Source organism: Pelophylax lessonae (assembly GCF_965119305.1).
Source record: "Pelophylax lessonae genome assembly, chromosome: 1".
Taxonomy (NCBI): domain Eukaryota; kingdom Metazoa; phylum Chordata; class Amphibia; order Anura; family Ranidae; genus Pelophylax; species Pelophylax lessonae.
This window is the reverse complement of record NC_138768.1, coordinates 796862033-796882151: the sequence shown is the minus strand read 5'-3', so window position 1 is coordinate 796882151 and position 20119 is coordinate 796862033. Positions and strand designations below refer to the sequence as shown.

The following is a 20119-nucleotide window of genomic DNA, read 5'->3' as shown; positions in this document are numbered from 1 at the left end:
GCTCTTGCTATGTCTCTCGGTATCTTTTGTGTTTAAATGAGTTTCTATTGTTTTAAAAGTGTGTTTAAAGACCTTAAAATGCTTTTACACGTACAGTGACAGTAAAAAAAACATGTCTACAATGCATTTTAATAGGGTTTTTCTATTTCGCGGATTTTCACTTTTCGCGGCTGGGTCCGGAACGTAACCCCCGCAATGGAGGGGGGTTTACTGTATTCTCCATTAAACCTCTTCTATTTTTAAACAAGTCCCAAAACCTTATTTGGGAAAAGGGTGGGGGGCTACTATTTACTGCTAATTGCAGTTTAAACTTGGTGGAAGGAAAGAACCCATGGAAAGAAAATCGAGTCATCTACGGGCTGCTTTGATCCTGTTCTGGCGACAACAAAGCACTTCCCTCACTTTGATGAGATTTCCTCTTGCATCTTCCTTTTGCATCTCCAGGGTAAAAAATTAAGGAAATCCAACCAATGGGTCACACAAGGCAAAATATAAACGGATGGGGGTTGTCACCATTCAATAGTCCAGTGATGGCGTCACTGCTACTTTTATATGGTAATATTTGGGTTTACAAAAACGTGTGGTTAATACAAAGTGGATTTATATCCTTAGAATCTTCTGAAGAATCTTTAATTGAAAACATTTTTGTGCTCAGAGTTAAAAAAAACAAAAAAAAAACCTAAAGCCAAAGTATAATTCAGGCTCCTAATTATAGAAATATTACTTGTATTATAAATAGTATAAGCCATGTTTCCAGCAAGCAATCTGTACTCTATCCACCCCTTTAATGAAAAGGCTTCACCTTTCCTGTGACCGGGAGTAAACTCTATAAACAGAAATAATGGATGACAGTTCACACTTCCTGAAAGGCTGAACTTCACCAGAGTGGATTACGCAAAGCCTTGTCAAATCATTGCTGCAAGCATAGAGAGGAAGAAAAAAGCAAAAGCCCTAAATCAAAAACAAGTATAGTGAAACCAATTAAAATGGTAAAGCATTAAGGTGATAAATCATCAAAAGCACGCATGGCTGCATATTGGGTAAATCCATGAAATAGATTTGGTGCACAGATCCTGCTATCGGTACCATTTAACAGGAGCTAAAAAAAGGGCTATGAAGCAATTTCATTAAAGCCAGGATTTCCCCAACTTCCAGGCAGCCACTTCACACTTTTGCAGTTTAAGTGCAGCACAGTAAACACACATCACGTTTTAATTGCAGTTTACCTGCATTACCACTGAACTCTATATAGAAACTTACCTTTTGTAGAAATTGGCATAAAATATACTGATTGTTTTACTGCACCTGATTTGCACTGGATTGAACAGCTATAATGTGCTGCATTTTAGAACGGTTTCACATGGGCTTCAGCTTGTATAAGAGCAATGTGAACAGCAAGCTTCCACAAAGCATTTGCAGAGCTTTCAGTGAGCTTTGTTGAAGCTTTTTGTGTCGGTTAACTGAAGCCCGTGTGTAACAGTCCTTAGTTTCAGGGCTGAGGACTTGGGCTGCAACTAATGATTATTTTTATAATTGATTATAATATTACATTATTGTTTTGATTAATCGGATAATAACCTTAAAAAAAAGTGTGGTGTATAATTTAGTGAATATGTAAAGTTAAAAAAAGGCAATTTATTCCTAAATTTGCTATATGCAGTGGTAAATATAAAGAACTAACCAACTATATGGTTACAGAGCAAAATCTCTAATCCACTCAGTATATACTATTGGAGGTTGAATTTGGTAAATCTCATCAGACTGCACTGCAAAAATCTAATTTTTTTATTTAAAGGAGGTTGTAAACCTCAGAAGAAAGAACAAAAAAACCTGAAAGACAAAAGGCATAATGAGCTAGTATGCATAGCATACTAGCTCATTATGAAATACTTACCTTAGAATGAATCTCCTGCAGTGCCGCCCGCTCACCGGTGACACTGCCGACATGTTCGGCTGTCCTGCTTCCTGGTTCGCGTCCTCCGGCCATCTGATTGGCCACAGGCGCAAAGACATCACTCCTGCGCATGCACGTGGGGGGCCGCCGTTCACGGCACAGGGCTCTGAAGGTATGGCACGGGTGGCCGTTCCTTCAGAGCGCATGCGCTGATGACATCATCGGCTGCATGAAATGTAAATATCTCCTAAACGGTGCAAGTTTAGCAGATATTTACAGTACCTATAGGCAAGTCTTTTTATAGGCTTACCTATAGGTAAAAGTTATAAGAGAGGGTTTTCAACCACTCTTCTAAAGAAAATAAAAAATTAAGACTGTTTTGCCAATTTTCAGACAGAACAGGCAAGGTGGATTGATAAAAGCTCCTGCGCCTGCTGTCACTTATGCTGGCCATGAAAACACGTCTTCCTTCAAAAAAAAGAAAGAAATTTTAAGAACATGCGTTCGATTTTCTAATAGTTAGTGGGGTCAAATCGATGTTCATTTTCGACCACAGTGATGGGAAAATTCGAAGGAACAGAATAGAAAACTTCTTACTCAAAGGAATTTTCAGACGGTGTTTGTGGTTTTCGTTAAGAAATTACATTAATTTTAGCTTCGGTTCACACTAGGGCGACCTGTGAGGCGACCTGGTCGCCTCACAGGTCGCCTCCCATAGGGAAGCTGCGGACCCGTTCTAATAGGAGCGACACAAGTCGCTCCGACCTCGAAAAAGGGTCCGGAGCTTCTTTGGGGCGACCGCCATAGACTTCAATGTTATGAAGTCCGTGGCGGCTGCTCCGAGGTCACGGCGCGCTGCTCGCACCGCGATCTCAGAGGTCGCCCCTGGAAGTAGCGTCGCGGTAGTGTGAACCGGCGCTTAAAAAACTGAATGTCAAGAGCAAGTGACATTTTTAAAACGATATACTTTCATTCAGCAAAAGCACAAAGATTTTTCATATAAATATTTTAGTCCGAGAATAGATACATGTATGGCCAGCATAAGGCTCGGTTCACACCCATTGCAGTTTGCTTTTGATCGGTTTCTGCCGGCCTTTTGCACACACGATTTTGCTGCGATTTGAGTTTTACATTTTTTATGCTTTTTTTTTGGCCAATTTGTTGTTGGGCAGGTTAAAACCCGCAAATTACGGCAAGTCTATTGAACCAAAAAAAGCACAAAAAAAAAGCAGTTTTGCGTTGAAAAAACAGTCCTGGACCCTTTGCAGCGGCTGAAAAAAGCATAGATGTAAACTTGTCCCATAGGAAACCATGTTAAATGAACTGTAGTGCGTTTCTGGAAAAATCAAAAACGCATAGGTGTGACCCAGGCTTAGGATGTTTAGTAGCAGCAGCATGCTTTTTTTTTTTTTTTTTATCAGCTGTAATCATGGGGTTAAAAAAACTAAAATTAGCCCTTTATAGTACAAAGAGCAGATAAACGCTACTATAAGTGCCGGTTCACACTATAGTGTGTGCGGCGATCGCATGTAATATCGGAGCGCACTGCTCCTTCATTACATGCGATCGGATGTGCAGTGCGAATTCAGCCATACACTTTGTAATGCCTTATATTACCTCCAGTCTATCACCCTCCACCTTCTCTGGGTTCAGATGCTGATCTTCCCTGCACACAGTCTTTAAAGTGATTTTTTTTTAAAACAAAAAACATGGTATACGTACCTGCTCTGTGTAATGGTTTTGCACAGAGCAGCCCTTATTCTCCTCTTCTGGGGTCCCCCACCGACGCTTCTGGCTACTCCTGCCTTCAGAGTGCCCCAATAGCAAGCTGTATAGTATAGAGTACCCCTAGAGCAGTGATGGAGAACCTTGGCACCCCAGATGTTTTGGAACTACGTTTCCCATGATGCTCATGCACCCCACAGTGTAGTTGAGCATTATGGGAAAAAAAAAAAAAAAAAACTTCTGCCTTTAGAACCATTCAGTTCCTGCCCAGGACTACATTTCCCATGAGGCATTGCTCCTCACACATTCACAAGTTCTTGGGCCCTTACTGACATGTATGGATGGTGCACTGAGCTGTACGTGTGCTGCACTCTTTTTCCTGATATTTAAAAAAAATAATGCATTCTGTATGCAGGCCAACTAATTGGCTGATCAACTAATCGATTATGCAAATCGATAATTTTCATAATCGATAAGTTGCCGGTTAATCGATTAGTTGTTTCTGCCCTACCGAGGACCTTGGTACAGAACGAGTACGCAGCACATAGGCCTTCTTCTCAGTCCAGTGTTTTGATTTAGGACGGTATTCTTTTAGCAGAATTTTCGAAAACATTTAAAATCTAGAAGCCGGTAGTACAACAAAAAGTTAGGAACCGGCTGTAGGTGGCCTATTCATGTCATAGGTGAGCTGAGCTCCAAGATGTGAACTCCAATCACTGTGAACCTTGCACCACGCACTGCTCACTCAAGCAGCAGATGATAGCTATAGAAAGATAAGAGATTAACTTTAGTTAATGTGTTTGGTAAGCGCCGGTTCACATTAGTGCGATCACAGAGATGGCATGTAATTCGGAGCGCACTGCTGCTAAATTACATGCGATCTCTGTGCGGTGCAAATTTCAGCCATACATATATTTGTATGGCTGAATTCGCACCGCAATCGCACTAAACACGCACATGACCCTTTTTTTAAATCCACAGCCGAATCTGATCGCATGGTGGATTCACACTAGTGCGATCCGATTCTGTGCGAGCTTGCAGATCGCACTGCGATATGCAATCTCAACTGGGGGTGTCGTTAACTTTTAAATGACACCCCCAGCGTATCGCATATGGCAGTGTGAACTGCCAGGGGTGCGGATGCGATGCGGGATCACGCTGTATATTCGCAGCATTCCTGCATAGCACAAATGTGAACCGGGATTAATGGTCTTTAGGCCTCATACACACTGGTGTATTGTAAAACACAGTTTCTCCTGACAGGAAAAAATCCACATTAAAAACTCACCGAAGCAGAGTTTTTTCAAACCAGTTTAGCAGTGTTTGGGTGTTTATTTATTAATTGGCCAAAGTACAATTTATTCTGGCTATTGAAATTAATAAGTGCTGAACTGCTAAACACACCTAGTATTTAGACGCATTGAGATGCATTTAGCAGCATGAAGCGTTTTTCTGCCAAAACTCTGCTGCTCCCGCATGCCCTGGCGGTGGGTTTTTTCTCCTGCCTCTAAACTCTCCTGCTGCTTAAAGCCTTGGTGTGCATTGACACATATGGGAGTTAAAGCGGAGCTCCACCCAGTGAACCTTTTTTTTAATAAAAAATACCCCGGGACAGTCAGGGCTAGTGCATTCCACAATGGCTAGCCTCTGATCTGTCCCGGGTCGCACTTACCTTTTAGAAGAAATACTTACCTTGAAAATTTATTCTCCAGCGCTGCCATCTCAGGTGTGGGCAGTTTGAAGCCAGCGCGATCCTCTTCTGTGTCCTCTTCAGTCCCACGATGCACTGCACCGGCCCCGCCGTCATTTCCGGGTCTGCAGCGTCATCCCTGCACAGGGATGCCCAGAAGCTGTTTAGCAAGGTATGACGGCGCCTGCACCGGAACTGACGTCGGGGCCGGTGCAGGCGCATTGATTCCTGGGAGCGATGACGTTCAGCTCCCAGGAATCATTGCATGCCAGGAAGTGACGACTCGCCGTGGCCGCCGAGGGGAGGAAGAAGGAAGTAAGGCGAGTATATTATCTTCTAAACCAGGTAAGTAAAAAAAAAAAAAAAAAAGCGATTATCCATTTGTTTTTCAGGTGACCCGGAGCGAGAAGATGGAGGTAAGTATAATTTTAGGGTGGAACTCCACTTTAAGAGGCAGGAGAAAATAGAAAAAAAACAAAAACAAAGCATGCCAGATGCCCCTAGGAGCAGCTGTAAAAACATACAGTGTTCATAAGGCTGACATAGGTGGATGGTCCTAATCCCACTGCCCTCCAGCACTTCTCACAGCAGATTGTTTCATAAAAACAGGAATATTTCTGTGCAGGATAATGGAGAGCAGAGGAGTGCAGACACAGCCAGCGCCTTGTTTGTGGTGGTTGGCAAAGTTGGAAACCACATCATTGAATTTTTGTAAATCACATGATTAAATTGCCTCACTTGAATAACACATGCTCCCCTGACCAATTCTCTTTGTACCACCATTTTCTGTTTCATTTCAATAAAAGTTTGTATACAAAATAAAATGGGGAAAAAAAAAAAACAGTGCCAGATCAAGCCCAGTCACAGGGCAAAAACAATTGTTCATCCAAATTAATTTTTTTAACTTGCATACTAGAAAAAAATCACCTTTATAGCTCCAAAGACATGCTGGTAGGTTAATTGGATCCTGTAAAAAAAAAAAAAAAAAAAAAATTGGCCCTACTATGTATGTATAAATGTGAGTTAGGGACCTTAGATTGTAAGCTCCTTTAGGGTAGGGACTGATGTGAATGTGCAATGTATATGTAAAGCGCTGTGTAAATTGACAGCGCTATACAAGTACATGAAAGAAATAAATAAAAAAAATAAAATATAGCTCTAGCCGCCCCAGTGTGGTTGACAAACCAGACCTGCCTGTCCCCCCATGAGGTCATAAAAAAACGGCAGATAGGGTCTTTGATTTCTCATGGTCAGCATTTGGGCTTATTTGCACCAGATAACTGCATGTTAAAATGAAATATTCAGCTTTGGCCTGCATTCACAGTGCTATATACAAAAATAGTGTAAGCTGCATTATTGGTCCCTTTATCCCAAAATGCCTTTAAATCAGTGCTCTCTAAACTGCGGCCCCGGGTCCAGAATCAGCCTTCTGCTTGCCTTTATCTGCCCCACTGACACAGGGGAGGAAACACTATACCTCCCACTGACACAGGCGAAGAGGCACTATTCCTCCCACTGACACAGGCGAGGAGGCACTATTCCTCCCACTGACACAGGCGAGGAGGCACCATTCCTCCCACTGACACAGGCGAGGAGGCACCATACCTCCCACTGACACAGGCGAGGAGGCACTATTCCTCCCACTGACACAGGCGAGGAGGCACTATTCCTCCCACTGACACAGGCGAGGAGGCACTATTCCTCCCACTGACACAGGCGAGGAGGCACCATACCTCCCACTGACACAGGCGAGAAGGCACTATTCCTCCCACTGACACAGGACAGGAGGCACTATACCTCCCACTGACACAGGCGAGGAGGCACCATTCCTCCCACTGACACAGGCGAGGAGGCACCATACCTCCCACTGACACAGGCGAGGAGGCACTATTCCTCCCACTGACACAGGCGAGGAGGCACTATTCCTCCCACTGACACAGGCGAGGAGGCACCATACCTCCCACTGACACAGGCGAGAAGGCACTATTCCTCCCACTGACACAGGACAGGAGGCACTATACCTCCCACTGACACAGGTGAGGAGGCACTATTCCTCCCACTGACACAGGAGAGGAGGAACTATTTCTCCCACTGACACAGGAGAGGAGGAACTATTCCTCCCACTGACAAAGGCGAGAAGGCACTATTCCTCCCACTGACACAGGCGAGGAGGCACTATACCTCCCACTGACACAGGCGAGAAGGCACTATTCCTCCCACTGACACAGGCGAGGAGGCACTATACCTCCCACTGACACAGGCGAGGAGGCACTATACCTCCCACTGACACAGGCGAGGAGGCACTATACCTCCCACTGACACAGGCGAGGAGGAACTATTCCTCCCACTGACACAGGCGAGGAGGAACTATTCCTCCCACTGACACAGGAGAGGAGGAACTATTCCTCCCACTGACACAGGCGAGGAGGCACTATACCTCCCACTGACACAGGCGAGGAGGCACTATACCTCCCACTGACACAGGCAAGGAGGCACTATACCTCCCACTGACACAGGCAAGGAGGCACTATTCCTCCCACTGACACAGGCGAGGAGGCACTATACCTCCCACTGACACAGGCGAGGAGGCACCATACCTCCCACTGACACAGGCGAGAAGGCACTATTCCTCCCACTGACACAGGACAGGAGGCACTATACCTCCCACTGACACAGGTGAGGAGGCACTATTCCTCCCACTGACACAGGAGAGGAGGAACTATTTCTCCCACTGACACAGGAGAGGAGGAACTATTCCTCCCACTGACAAAGGCGAGAAGGCACTATTCCTCCCACTGACACAGGCGAGGAGGCACTATACCTCCCACTGACACAGGCGAGAAGGCACTATTCCTCCCACTGACACAGGCGAGGAGGCACTATACCTCCCACTGACACAGGCGAGGAGGCACTATACCTCCCACTGACACAGGCGAGGAGGCACTATACCTCCCACTGACACAGGCGAGGAGGAACTATTCCTCCCACTGACACAGGCGAGGAGGAACTATTCCTCCCACTGACACAGGAGAGGAGGAACTATTCCTCCCACTGACACAGGCGAGGAGGCACTATACCTCCCACTGACACAGGCGAGGAGGCACTATACCTCCCACTGACACAGGCAAGGAGGCACTATACCTCCCACTGACACAGGCAAGGAGGCACTATTCCTCCCACTGACACAGGCGAGGAGGCACTATACCTCCCACTGACACAGGCGAGGAGGCACTATACCTCCCACTGACACAGGCGAGGAGGCACTATACCTCCCACTGACAAAGGCACTATTCCTCCCACTGACACAGGCAAGGAGGCACTATTCCTCCCACTGACACAGGCGAGAAGGCACTATTCCTCCCACTGACACAGGCGAGGAGGCACTATACCTCCCACTGACACAGGCGAGGAGGCACTATTCCTCCCACTGACACAGGCGAGGAGGCACTATTCCTCCCACTGACACAGGCGAGGAGGCACTATACCTCCCACTGACACAGGCGAGAAGGCACTATTCCTCCCACTGACACAGGCAAGGAGGCACTATTCCTCCCACTGACACAGGCGAGGAGGCACTATTCCTCCCACTGACACCAGTACATTTTCTGCTTCCACTGGCCAGTGTCTGGCTCCCAGACTATCCCAAGGAGGAGCCCAAAAAAAATCTAAGACGCTAAACTGGCCCTTTGTTTTGAAAGTTTGAAGACCCCTACTTTAAAATATGACTAGCACATAGAAAAGGTATTGCATGTTGTAAATCTGAGCGAAGTGGTTTATGAAACGCAGCACAACACAGGAACCTTTCATATTTTTTGGGCTACATTTCTACACCAATTGGCTCATCCATTAAATCATAAAAATCAATCAAAAGCCTTCATTTTAACCAATCCAAAACCCAGTAAACCCTTCTAAAAACAGAATGTATTTACAGGTCTCATGCGCTTAGAATTATTCCTTATTTTTGGACAGTGAGCAGAGCCATGCAAATTATTATTATACAGGATTTATATAGCGCCAACAGTTTGTGCAGCAATTTACAACATGAGGGTAGACAGTACAGTTACAATTCAATTCAATACAGGAGGAATATGAGGGTCCTGCTCTTTAGAGCTTACAATCTAATCAATGCTTTATGCCTCACCAGCCAGATGCAAATCTAGAATAGCGGGCGTATAATGCAAACACAGGCATAATATCATAGTAATAAATATAAAGTGCCAGCGCTTAGGATTATAAAATTTGGTAAAAATTATATAAGCTGCTGCTAATAAAAAAGGGGGATGCCTTTAAAATAGTAAGAAGAGTAAAGTATCAGCGCTGCTCTCTATTATATGCAATCTCATATAGATGTCTCACTACTACTCTTATTATACTGTGCAATAAAATAAAGTGCTAGTGCCAATTTAAATTCATAAATGTCTCAAACAAATTCTTAAGTTCATAAAATTATGCTAATCATATCCTTATAAAACAATCAGTGCGATATATAAATAATCAAAGTGCTTCAGTGATAAAGTGAAAAATACAATATCTCTTCTACAAAATAGTTCATATAAAAGTTCATATATATTCCGAAAAAATTTGTGCTGAGTGACAGTCTTTGTGCAAACCAACAATTCCACAACAAAAGTGCTAAGTGCTTGCTCGGGATATTCTATCCAAGGTGCCGGTGCTCTTAAAATTGTGAGTAGGTGCTCCCCTCTCGGTCCCCTACTCACCAAATAGTAATCTTATATCAGCCTTGTGCCCGGAGTTCCGGGCACAAAATCGATCTTTTTTTTTTGTGCCCGTCCACTAGTTCCCCTTCACCTGTAAAGGAATTGGATAGTTAGGATTTTTTTTTTTTTTTTTACACTCACCTTGTTATTGAAGATCGAAAATACTCACCTCAGTGTACTTCCTCCCTCAGCGCCGCGGCTCCGCCGTCACTTCCTGTCTTGCGATGATTCCTGGGAGCTTAACGTCATCGCTCCCAGGAATCAATGCGACGGCACCGACCCCGCTCGTCACTTCCTGGGCGAATGCGGCGCCGCACCGGAAGTGACGAGAGGAGCCGGTGCAGGCGCATTCTGGGAGAAAAGGACGCGGAAGAAGACGCAGAAGGGGACCGCGCCGGGTTCAGCTGCCCACAAGAGAGATGGCAACGCTGTGGAAGAAATTTTATAAGTGAGTATTTCATCTTGCAGGTAAGTGCGAACCGGGACAGATCAGAGGCTAGCCATTGTGGAATGTGCTAGCCCCGACTGTCCCAGGGGTATGTTTATTGAAAAATGTTTTCTGTGCCCGGAACTCCGTTTTAAGGATAATCCTTATTGAAACAGGAGCAGCGGGGATCACCAGCCAGCGATATGAAATGCCAGAGCACTCTGCAACTCGCACATCCAGGATCAATTATCCATGCCCATGTATCATAGAAAAAAGAACAACTTTCATTGTGCAGTAAATCACTGTAAGTGTATTTCTTGTTTATGCGTGAGAATAAAGAGTCTTGATTTACTGCACAATGAAAGTTGTTCTTTTTCTATGATACATGGGCATGGATAATTGATCCTGGATGTGCAAGTTGCAGAGTGCTCTGGCATTTCATATCGCTGGCTGGTGATCCCCGCTGCTCCTGTTTCAATGAGGATTATCCTTAAGGCTCATATAAGATTACTATTTGGTGAGTAGGGGACCGAGAGTGGAGCACCTACTCACAATTTTAAGAGCACCGGCACCTTGGATAGAATATCCCGAGCAAGCACTTAGCACTTTTGTTGTGGAATTGTTGGTTTGCACAAAGACTGTCACTCAGCAAAAATTTTTTCGGATTATATATGAACTATTTTGTATAAGAGATATTGTATTTTTCACTTTATCACTGAAGCACTTTGATTATTTATATATCGCACCGATAAGGATATGATTAGCATAATTTTATGAAGTTAAGAATTTATGTTTAAGACATTTATGAAATTGGCACTAGCACTTTATTTTATTGCACAGTATAATAAGAGTAGTAGTGAGACATCTATATGAGATTGCATATAATAGAGAGAAGCGCTGATACTTTACTCTTCTTATCATAATATCATAGGGCCATTTATTCCAAACTGCGTACAGCTGTTTCAGCCTAGTTGACCATCATCAGTGCTGCATATGGACACCGTGGCTTTTATAGAGCAGGGCACGGGACACAACAAAACCATAGAACCATAAGGCTATGGTTAGAAGGAATAAGAATCAACCAAAATCGCCAATTTTCATTGGTCTGCCCAATGTGCTGAAATTATTTAGAGATATGCAATATAACAATATGCACTAGAGCGATAGGACAAGACATGTGAACTCATCTTAAAAAGCAAAATTTCTAAATGTATTCAATAAAAAAACAAATCTCCACTTTAGCTTTGTAGAGTAAGCAGTTCTATTTTATCTACAAGAAAAACCCAATTCTGAAAAACTAAAAGATTGCCATAAACTGTGCAGAGGAAAGTCTCCTGAACACAATACAGCAGTAAGACGGAGCTGGGAAAAACTAACACAGAAAGCACCTTGATCCATACCTGTCTACGAAGAGGAGTAAAGGAGGAGCAGCCATGATTTATAGAATTGTAGACATCGGTCCTAGAAGATGGTCGTCTCAGAAGTCTGGAGGGTAGAATTTTGGGAAAACATAACTTGAAGGAGATTTTTTACTGGTGAAATAGTAGCTCCATTTCCCCGGCTGTCAGGAAGCTCCAGCAGAGTAAGTGAGCTGTGCTTTACTATTGTAGTTGCTGTGTCAACAGGGAAGGGCACATACTGCACAGCAGTACTCAGAGGGCTGACCGGCAGGGTCACTTCTACTCAACACACCCACATAGTCACACTCCACTTCCACTGAATCTGCTCAGGTTACAGTCACTCCGTGTATTTATATAGATTGCAAGTAAAAAGAACTGGAGCAGGAGCAGAGGTGGGTGACCTGGAGCAGGAGCAGAGGTGGGTGACCTGGAGCAGGAGCAGAGGTGGGGTGGGGGGGGGGGTGACTTGGAGCAGGAGCAAGGGGGGGTGACCTGGAGCAGGACGGGGGGGAAACGACCTAAAGCAGGAGCAGAGGTGGGTAACCTGGAGCAGGAGCAGAGGTGGGTGAGCAGGAGCAGAGGTGGGGTGGGCAACCTGGAGCAGGAGCAGAGGAGGGGTGACGGTGACCTGGAGCAGGGGCAGAAAGGGGGGGTGACCTGGAGCAGGAGCAGAGGAGGGGTGACTTAGAGCCGACCGATCAACACTGACTGACTGCAAGTTAAAGTTCAAAGCCAGCTGCAGCGCCATGGCATGTGGTACAACACCAACAACAACAGCCGGCATAATACAATAAATAAACCAAATCAACATCACCAAGGATATTATTCATGTTTAAAGAAAAAAAATATATAAAATCTTATTGCACTTAATTGCCACCAGTAGCATTTTCCAGAACGTCAAGCACACCAGCTGAAATTTTACATTAGCCTAGGAAAAAAAAAAATCAGTTTTGCATATTTAACACCTATATGGCATGGGAAACCCTAACCAAAAACATCTGCCAGCTAAGCAAAACAGCAAATGACTTTACAAGTAGACTGAAAAAAAAAGTTTGAAGGTGCCAAAGTTCATTTTTCCCCAGAGCAATAAAAATAAAGTTCTCATAGAATTGCTATACAAGCATTTTCTTTTTTTTTTTTTCTTAATTCTGGCTCATGCACATTGGCATGCGCTATTTATGCAGGATCTTCCTGGCAACATGATCCTCTGTAAAAAGTTGCCTGTACACCGTACACATGTAATGACTGTGCAAGTACACAGACCCGATTGGCTGCTGCTCAGGGTCAACATGAAAATATCAACACTGGGGTTTTTTTTTTTTTACTTAACTTGTAGAGTGCAGAATCTGGAGCAGATCTGCATGAAACCAATCAGCTTCCAGGTTTTTTTTTTTTTCTTGTTTAAACTTAAAAAGGATAAGTTCACCTGTAACATGTTACTCCCACATACATGTTACAGATTCACCCTCCCCCACTCTGAAAGCTAGCTGGGGATCTGCCCCCTGATAGCTGTCACAATCCACCCGCGTCATCCATTCACAGTGGTCTGTGAGTTGGAAAACGACAAGGTCCAACAGCCTTTTTGGGCTGTCGACTTGTAGTTTTCAATGAACTACCACGGCGCTGTTGAGCATTGTGGTAGTTCATTCACGCTTCCTGTCGATGTAACTATTTGGCTGCATCTGAGGTATGGCCAGACAGATAGACACTCTGCAGGACTGTGGCATTACACCCACAATTTGTTGAACATGGGTGCAATGCTTTACAAGCTCATTACAAAAAATGAATAAATGCATATTTTTTTACATGCAAAAAAAAAAAAAAAAATGCATTTATTATATTTTTTTTTAAAGGTGAACTTATCCTTTAATTCAGGGGTCCCAAACTTTTTAAACAGGGGGCCGGTTCACGTTCCCTCAGACACTGTTGAGGGCCGGACTATAGTTTGAAAAAAAATATGAACAAATTCAATGCAGAGAGACCAGCGTGCCCCCTTTCAATGCAGAGAGACCAGCGTGCCCCCTTTCAATGCAGAGAGACCAGCGTGCCCCCATCCAATGCAGAGAGACCAGCGTGCCCCCATTCAATGCAGAGAGACCAGCGTGCCCCCATTCAATGCAGAGACCAGCGTGCCCCCATTCAATGCAGAGACCAGCGTGCCCCCATTCAATGCAGAGACCAGCGTGCCCCCATTCAATGCAGAGAGACCAGTGTGCCGTGCCCCCATTCAATGCAGAGAGACCAGTGTGCCGTGCCTCCATTCAATGCAGAGAGACCAGTGTGCCGTGCCCCCATTCAATGCAGAGAGACCAGCGTGCCGTGCCCCCATTCAATGCAGAGAGACCAGCGTGCCGTGCCCCCATTCAATGCAGAGAGACCAGCGTGCCGTGCCCCCATTCAATGCAGAGAGACCAGCGTGCCGTGCCCCCATTCAATGCAGAGAGACCAGCGTGCCGTGCCCCCATTCAATGCAGAGACCAGCGTGCCGTGCCCCCATTTAATGCAGAGACCAGCGTGCCCCCATTCAATGCAGAGAGACCAGCGTGCCCCCATTCAATGCAGAGAGACCAGCGTGCCCCCATTCAATGCAGAGAGACCAGCGTGCCCCCATTCAATGCAGAGAGACCAGCGTGCCCCCATTCAATGCAGAGAGACCAGCGTGCCGTGCCCCCATTCAATGCAGAGAGACCAGCGTGCCGTGCCCCCATTCAATGCAGAGAGACCAGCGTGCCGTGCCCCCATTCAATGCAGAGAGACCAGCGTGCCGTGCCCCCTTCAATGCAGAGAGATCAGCGTGCCCCCTTCAATGCAGAGAGACCAGCGTGCCGTGCCCCCTTCAATGCAGAGACCAGTCAGTGCACTTACCTGCAGCGGCGTCTCCTCAAGTCCTCCCGCCTCCTCCTCGGCCAATGGCATGAGTTCGCCTTTCGGCCAATCAGGAAGCGGGTCTTGGACCCGCTTCCTGATTGGCCAGGAGGAGGATCCGTGTGACAATAGCAAATTTTCATTTGCTATTGTCACACAAATGGGTGGGCTAGGGCGCACCCTTTTCTGAGGCCTATTCAAGCCTCTGGCTCCAATTAGGTGATTCAGGGGAAAAAAAAAACCAATGTGAATAATAAATCCCGGCCGGCGGGTCGGGTTCAGGACCCTGGCAGGCCGCATGCGGCCCGCGGGCCGTAGTTTGAGGACCCCTGCTTTAATTAAACAAGCTCAAGTTAGAAGTGATTGGCTACCAGGCACAGCTGTCTCCAGTTTTAGTAAATCAACCCTAATGTGTAGCCAGTGTCAGGGCCTGGACTTAAACCAAGGACCTCTGCGGTGTCTGGCAATGACTCTGCTTGCTGAGCCCACTGGAATGCTGGATGGTTCCCTGTACAATTCCTTGAATGATCCCGCTTTAAATCTGGTTTGTCATGAACCTTGAACTTCCTGATTTAAGCCATGTCACTATACATTGTTTGCCAGAATATTGTGCTCTTTCCAGCCAATATCTTGCTTTTGTCTCTTCTGCTGTTGTCCGTATCTTTGCTACCATTCTTTACCGACCTTTGGCTTGTCCCACGACTACGCTTCTGTTTAATCCCAACCTGCAACCAATCTTAACTGACCTTCTGGCTTGTTTCCTGACTATGCGTCTGCTTGAGCCCTACCTGCTATATCTGCTACTCGACCCCAGCTTGCTCACTTCCTGGTGGGGCAATCCTGAGGTCCGCAACCTGCTACTGATATGCAGCAAAATCCATCTCCACCATCAACAAAAAAAAAAAAAAAATCGCTGCACAAAATGTTTTCACTATATAAATGCTGTATTCTAATTATAATCCTAATCATAATATAATCATAAGTGAACTCGAGGTATCAGCCAGAGGGACCTGCTTGCATACCTGTCTCGCTTGTCGGTGGGTGCTGCTCCACTGCTATAGCTACTGGCCTCCGAGCCTGACGAGTGTGACACAGAGGTGCTGATGCCGCTGATTACACACCGTTTACCCCTTCTCCTGAAGAAGTCCTTCACATGGCAGTGGCGCATGCACAGAAAGACAGTGTCAATTCAAAATGACTGACACCTGATGATATTCTGCCCGTGCAACACCGCCGTACAAATAACTCATTCAGGGGGAGATGTAAACAATCAAGTGTGTAATCAGCAGTGGCGGCTCCACTGGCTACTCATTGTTGATTTACACGTCAACCCTGAGCAGCATCAGCAGTCAACAGAGTCTTCCTAAGCTGTACAAACATTAGCACAAATGTTTCCATGCATACAGCATAAAATTCCCTCTATATGCAGGACGGTGAATGCAAATTTTTCTACTTTTGCTTTATGCCACGGACCAATATGGACCAGTGTGCATGGATTCTGGCACCAAACTGTACTTCCCTGTGCATGAGCCCTTAGACTGGCCATACATTACAGTATACAAATTTCTTAATCAATTTCCTTTAGCTTTACCTTCAACTATGTGGTGCAAGGGTCTGTCTGATTGCATACAAATTGAAAGTGTTTAGGTTTGACTTCATATTATATGATTTTGGCAAGTCTACAGGAAAAAATCCTTATTACCTTTCTAGCTAGCATACAAATCCCTAACTAGATTGTTGCTTTCTGCTCCAATGACTGGCTCGCTGTTGTCTCAAATAGCAAATTATCTTTTACTTAGCACTCATCCATGCGCAAGCTTTAATTTAAGTGCAATGGTTTTTGATAAAATTCCGAGTAACATATGCAAAATTGGAGTTATACTTCAATACATACAGTAGACAAGTCAGTGGTATTTATGTTCCCAGATCTCCGCTTGCAAGGATGACGGAGATTATAATCCTAGTGCTATGGAAGTGACACCAAATTTTAGAGAAGGAGTCGCGCTGGTTCTGGGGTGGAAATAGCCATAGCAGGGAAACTAAATACTTTCAGCCCTATTCTAAAACCTCACAGACCTTGGCCATCTCAAAGATTCGAAGTGGAATGGGTAGAAAGCTGGTGCAAAATTAAACAGAAATCTCCTTTAAAAGGATAAATTCACCTCTTAAAAGTAAAATAAAAAAAAAAAAAATGCACATTTTTCTGCAGTAAAAAAAAAAAAAAAAAAAATGTGCATTTAAAAACGGAATTTTTGTAAAATCTTACCTGTAAAATTCCTTTCTCTGAGTCCTCCGACAGTCGCCGCCCACTTCATATTCATCACCAATGGGGTTATGTCCTTTATTCCGTAGGAGTAGCTAGGCAATAGAATATGTTAGTACAAAGACTTTTAACATATCCCACCCCCAGGGGGTGGTCCCCTCAGTACATAACCCTCCACTTCCTGTATCCAACTCAGTTTCAGTGGAATAGCAGTAGAGAGTACATCAAAACCCCAAAAGAGGGGCGGGGGCGGCGACTGTCGGAGGACTCAGAGAAAGGAATTTTACAGGTAAGATTTTACAAAAATTCCGTTTTCTCTTACGTCCTCCGACAGTCGCCGCCCACTTCATATTCATCACCAATGGGGATGTCCCAAAGCAGTGTAAACATGAGGGGTGGGAAGAACACAGCCGCGCCCAAGGCAACGCCGTCTCCCCATCAGAGAAAGGAACCTTACCAAAGGAAGGAAACCAGTTGGGCATAAGAACAAAACACTCGCTCAACAGGAGCAAGAAAACCCAGGGAAAAAACAAAAATCCCAAAAAGCCAAAGAACCCGTAACAAGGGCTCTAGGAAACTGCCGCACTAAGAACCTTGCGGCCAAAGGAAGCATCAGCCGATGCCTGAACATCTACTCTGTAGAATATCGTGAAAGTGTGTACGGTCGACCAAGTCGCCGCCTCACACACCTGGGCCACAGAGGCCCCAAGACGACAGGCCCAAGACGTACTCAGATCTGGTAGAGTGCGCCTTCACAGGTACAGGGGGAACTTTCCCCCTCAAAGCATAGGCCTGATCAATGGTCCGTCTGATCCATTTGGCGATTGTAGAAGCAGACGCCGCCATGCCCTTCCGAGGACCTCCCGGAAGGACAAACAAGGCATCCGACTTGCGAGAAGACTCAATCGATGTGAAATAGACTCTAATCGCCCGGACAACATCCAAGGAGTGAAGCAACACCTCCGTCGGATGCTTCGGCTTCGCGCAAAGCGAAGGTTTGACAATGTCCACATTGAGATGAAAGTCCGAAACCCTTTTTGGAAGAAAAGAAGGGTTAGGTCGCAAGACCACCTTGTCCAAATGCACAACCAGACACAGAGACTTGCAGGACAAAGCTGCCGGCCCCGACACTCGACGAGTCGAGGTGATAGCCACCAAAAAGGCGACCTTCTTGGATAACAAAGACAGCGAGATCTCCCTGAACCTTTCAAAAAGGAGCACGCTGCAATACTGATAGAACTAGATTCAAGTCCCAAGGGGTAAGAGGGACCCTCCTAGGAGGGATCAGATGACGTACCCCCCGCACAAAAGTGCTAACCAAAGAATCAGATGCCACAGGCCGTCGAAAAAGAACGGCCAAAGCAGACACCTGACCCTTGATCGTGGCCAGCGCCAGACGCTGGTCAACACCCGTCTGAAGGAAGGGCAACACCCTAGACACCGAATAAGTGTCAGGAGAGAAACCCCTGGATTCGCACCAGGCAAAATACGCCTTCCAAGTACGGTAATAAACCTTCCCCGAGGAAGACTTCCTCGCATTTATTAAGGTGTGAATGAACTCAGGGGAAAGACCCCTGTTCTGCAGGACCTCGGTTTTAACAGCCAGGCCGTCAAGGCCAGCGACTGTAAAGCAGGATGGAAGATCGGTCCTTGTGACAGAAGATCTTCTCGAAGAGGCAGACGCCACGGGGCGTCGATTGCCAGATTTACGAGGTCTGCGTCCCAGGACCGGCGAGGCCCGTCCGGTGCCACAAGAATCACCGTGGTCGGTTCCGCGAAGGAACCTGGACAGCAATTGAATCGGCGGGAACGCATACATCAGTTGGTACTGATGCCACGGGGCAACCAACGCGTCCGACGCGTCTGCCCGAGGATCGCACGTCCTTGCCACGAACCGTGGTACTTTGTAGTTCAGACGAGACGCGAACAGGTCTACCTCCGGAAGACCCCACCTCGCGCACAACATCTGGAAGACAGCCGGGTGAAGGGACCATTCTCCCTGGTCCAGGGTTCGACGGCTCAGATAATCCGCCTGCCAAATTTTCACCCCCGGAATGTGACCTGCCGATATTGCCGGGACATGCGTCTCGGCCCAAGACAGAATCGCTGCCACTTCTCGAGCCGCCCGGGCACTCCTGGTGCCCCCTTGGTGATTGATGTAAGCCACCGCCGTGGCATTGTCCGTCTGCACCCGAACCGGGTAGCCGTGAAGATTGTCCGTCCAACGACGAAGACAGAGGAGTATCGCTCGCAGTTCCAGAACGTTGATCGGAAGGGAGGATTCCTCCGTCGACCAAACACCCTGGGTGGACAGAACGCCCAGAACACCACCCCAGCCCGACAGGCTGGCATCCGTGGTGATCACCGTCCACGAAAGGGGACGAAAAGACTTGCCCCCCGATACTGAGGGGGATAGAAGCCACCACAGAAGATCCCTTCTGGTCTGAGAACTCAATGACATCTGGAGATCCAGAGACTGCGGACGCCCGTCCCACTTGGACAATATCTCCGCTTGGAGATCCCGTGTGTGAAACTGGGCGAAGGGAAATCGCCTCGAAAGCCGAGACCATCAATCCCAGACACCGCATGCACGTCCGAATGGACGAAGATGGAACGTCCCTGAGGGACCTGACTGCCTCCTGAAGAGCTGCGAGTTTTTCTTCCGGCAGGAAGACCTACGCCTGGACAGAGTCCAGAATCATACCCAGGTAAGAAATCCGAACCGATGGGCACAATGTCGACTTTGGAAAATTGATCGTCCAACCAAACTCCTGCAGAGTCTGCAACGTGACGGACAGATCCTTCTCCAGACTCTGGCTGGTCGCAGACCGAACCAGAATATCGTCCAGATACCCCAGAACCGAAATGCCCTGGGCCCTCAACAAAGACAGAACCGGTGCCAGCACTTTGGTGAACACCCTTGGAGCCGAGGCGAGACCAAAAGGCAACGCCACAAATCGGTAATGATCTTCCGCTATGGCGAATCGAAGGTACCTCTGGTGACCCTCGAAAATCGGGATGTGAAGATACGCATCTTGCAAGTCGATGGAAGCCATGAACTCCCCCAGAACCAGGGCAGCCACCACCGACCGCAGGGATTCCATGCGGAACTTGCGCACCCGCACAAGGCGGTTCAG

General features: G+C 46.4%; 1 protein-coding gene across 2 annotated transcripts in view; it reads right to left on the bottom strand.

Annotated features, from left to right (window-relative positions):
- Positions 1–20119, bottom strand: part of TBC1D14 (TBC1 domain family member 14) — a 242555-nt gene that overhangs the window by 122612 nt on the left and 99824 nt on the right. The window contains exon 1 of one of the 2 annotated variants that reach the window (XM_082261400.1): positions 11855–11971. The exons of the other annotated variant lie outside the window; for it this stretch is intronic. Within the exon in view, the coding sequence (XP_082117526.1) occupies positions 11855–11889 (35 nt within the window). The 5' untranslated portion in view covers positions 11890–11971. Of the gene's footprint in view, positions 1–11854; positions 11972–20119 lie in introns of those variants that run through there. 2 annotated transcript variants of the gene reach the window in all.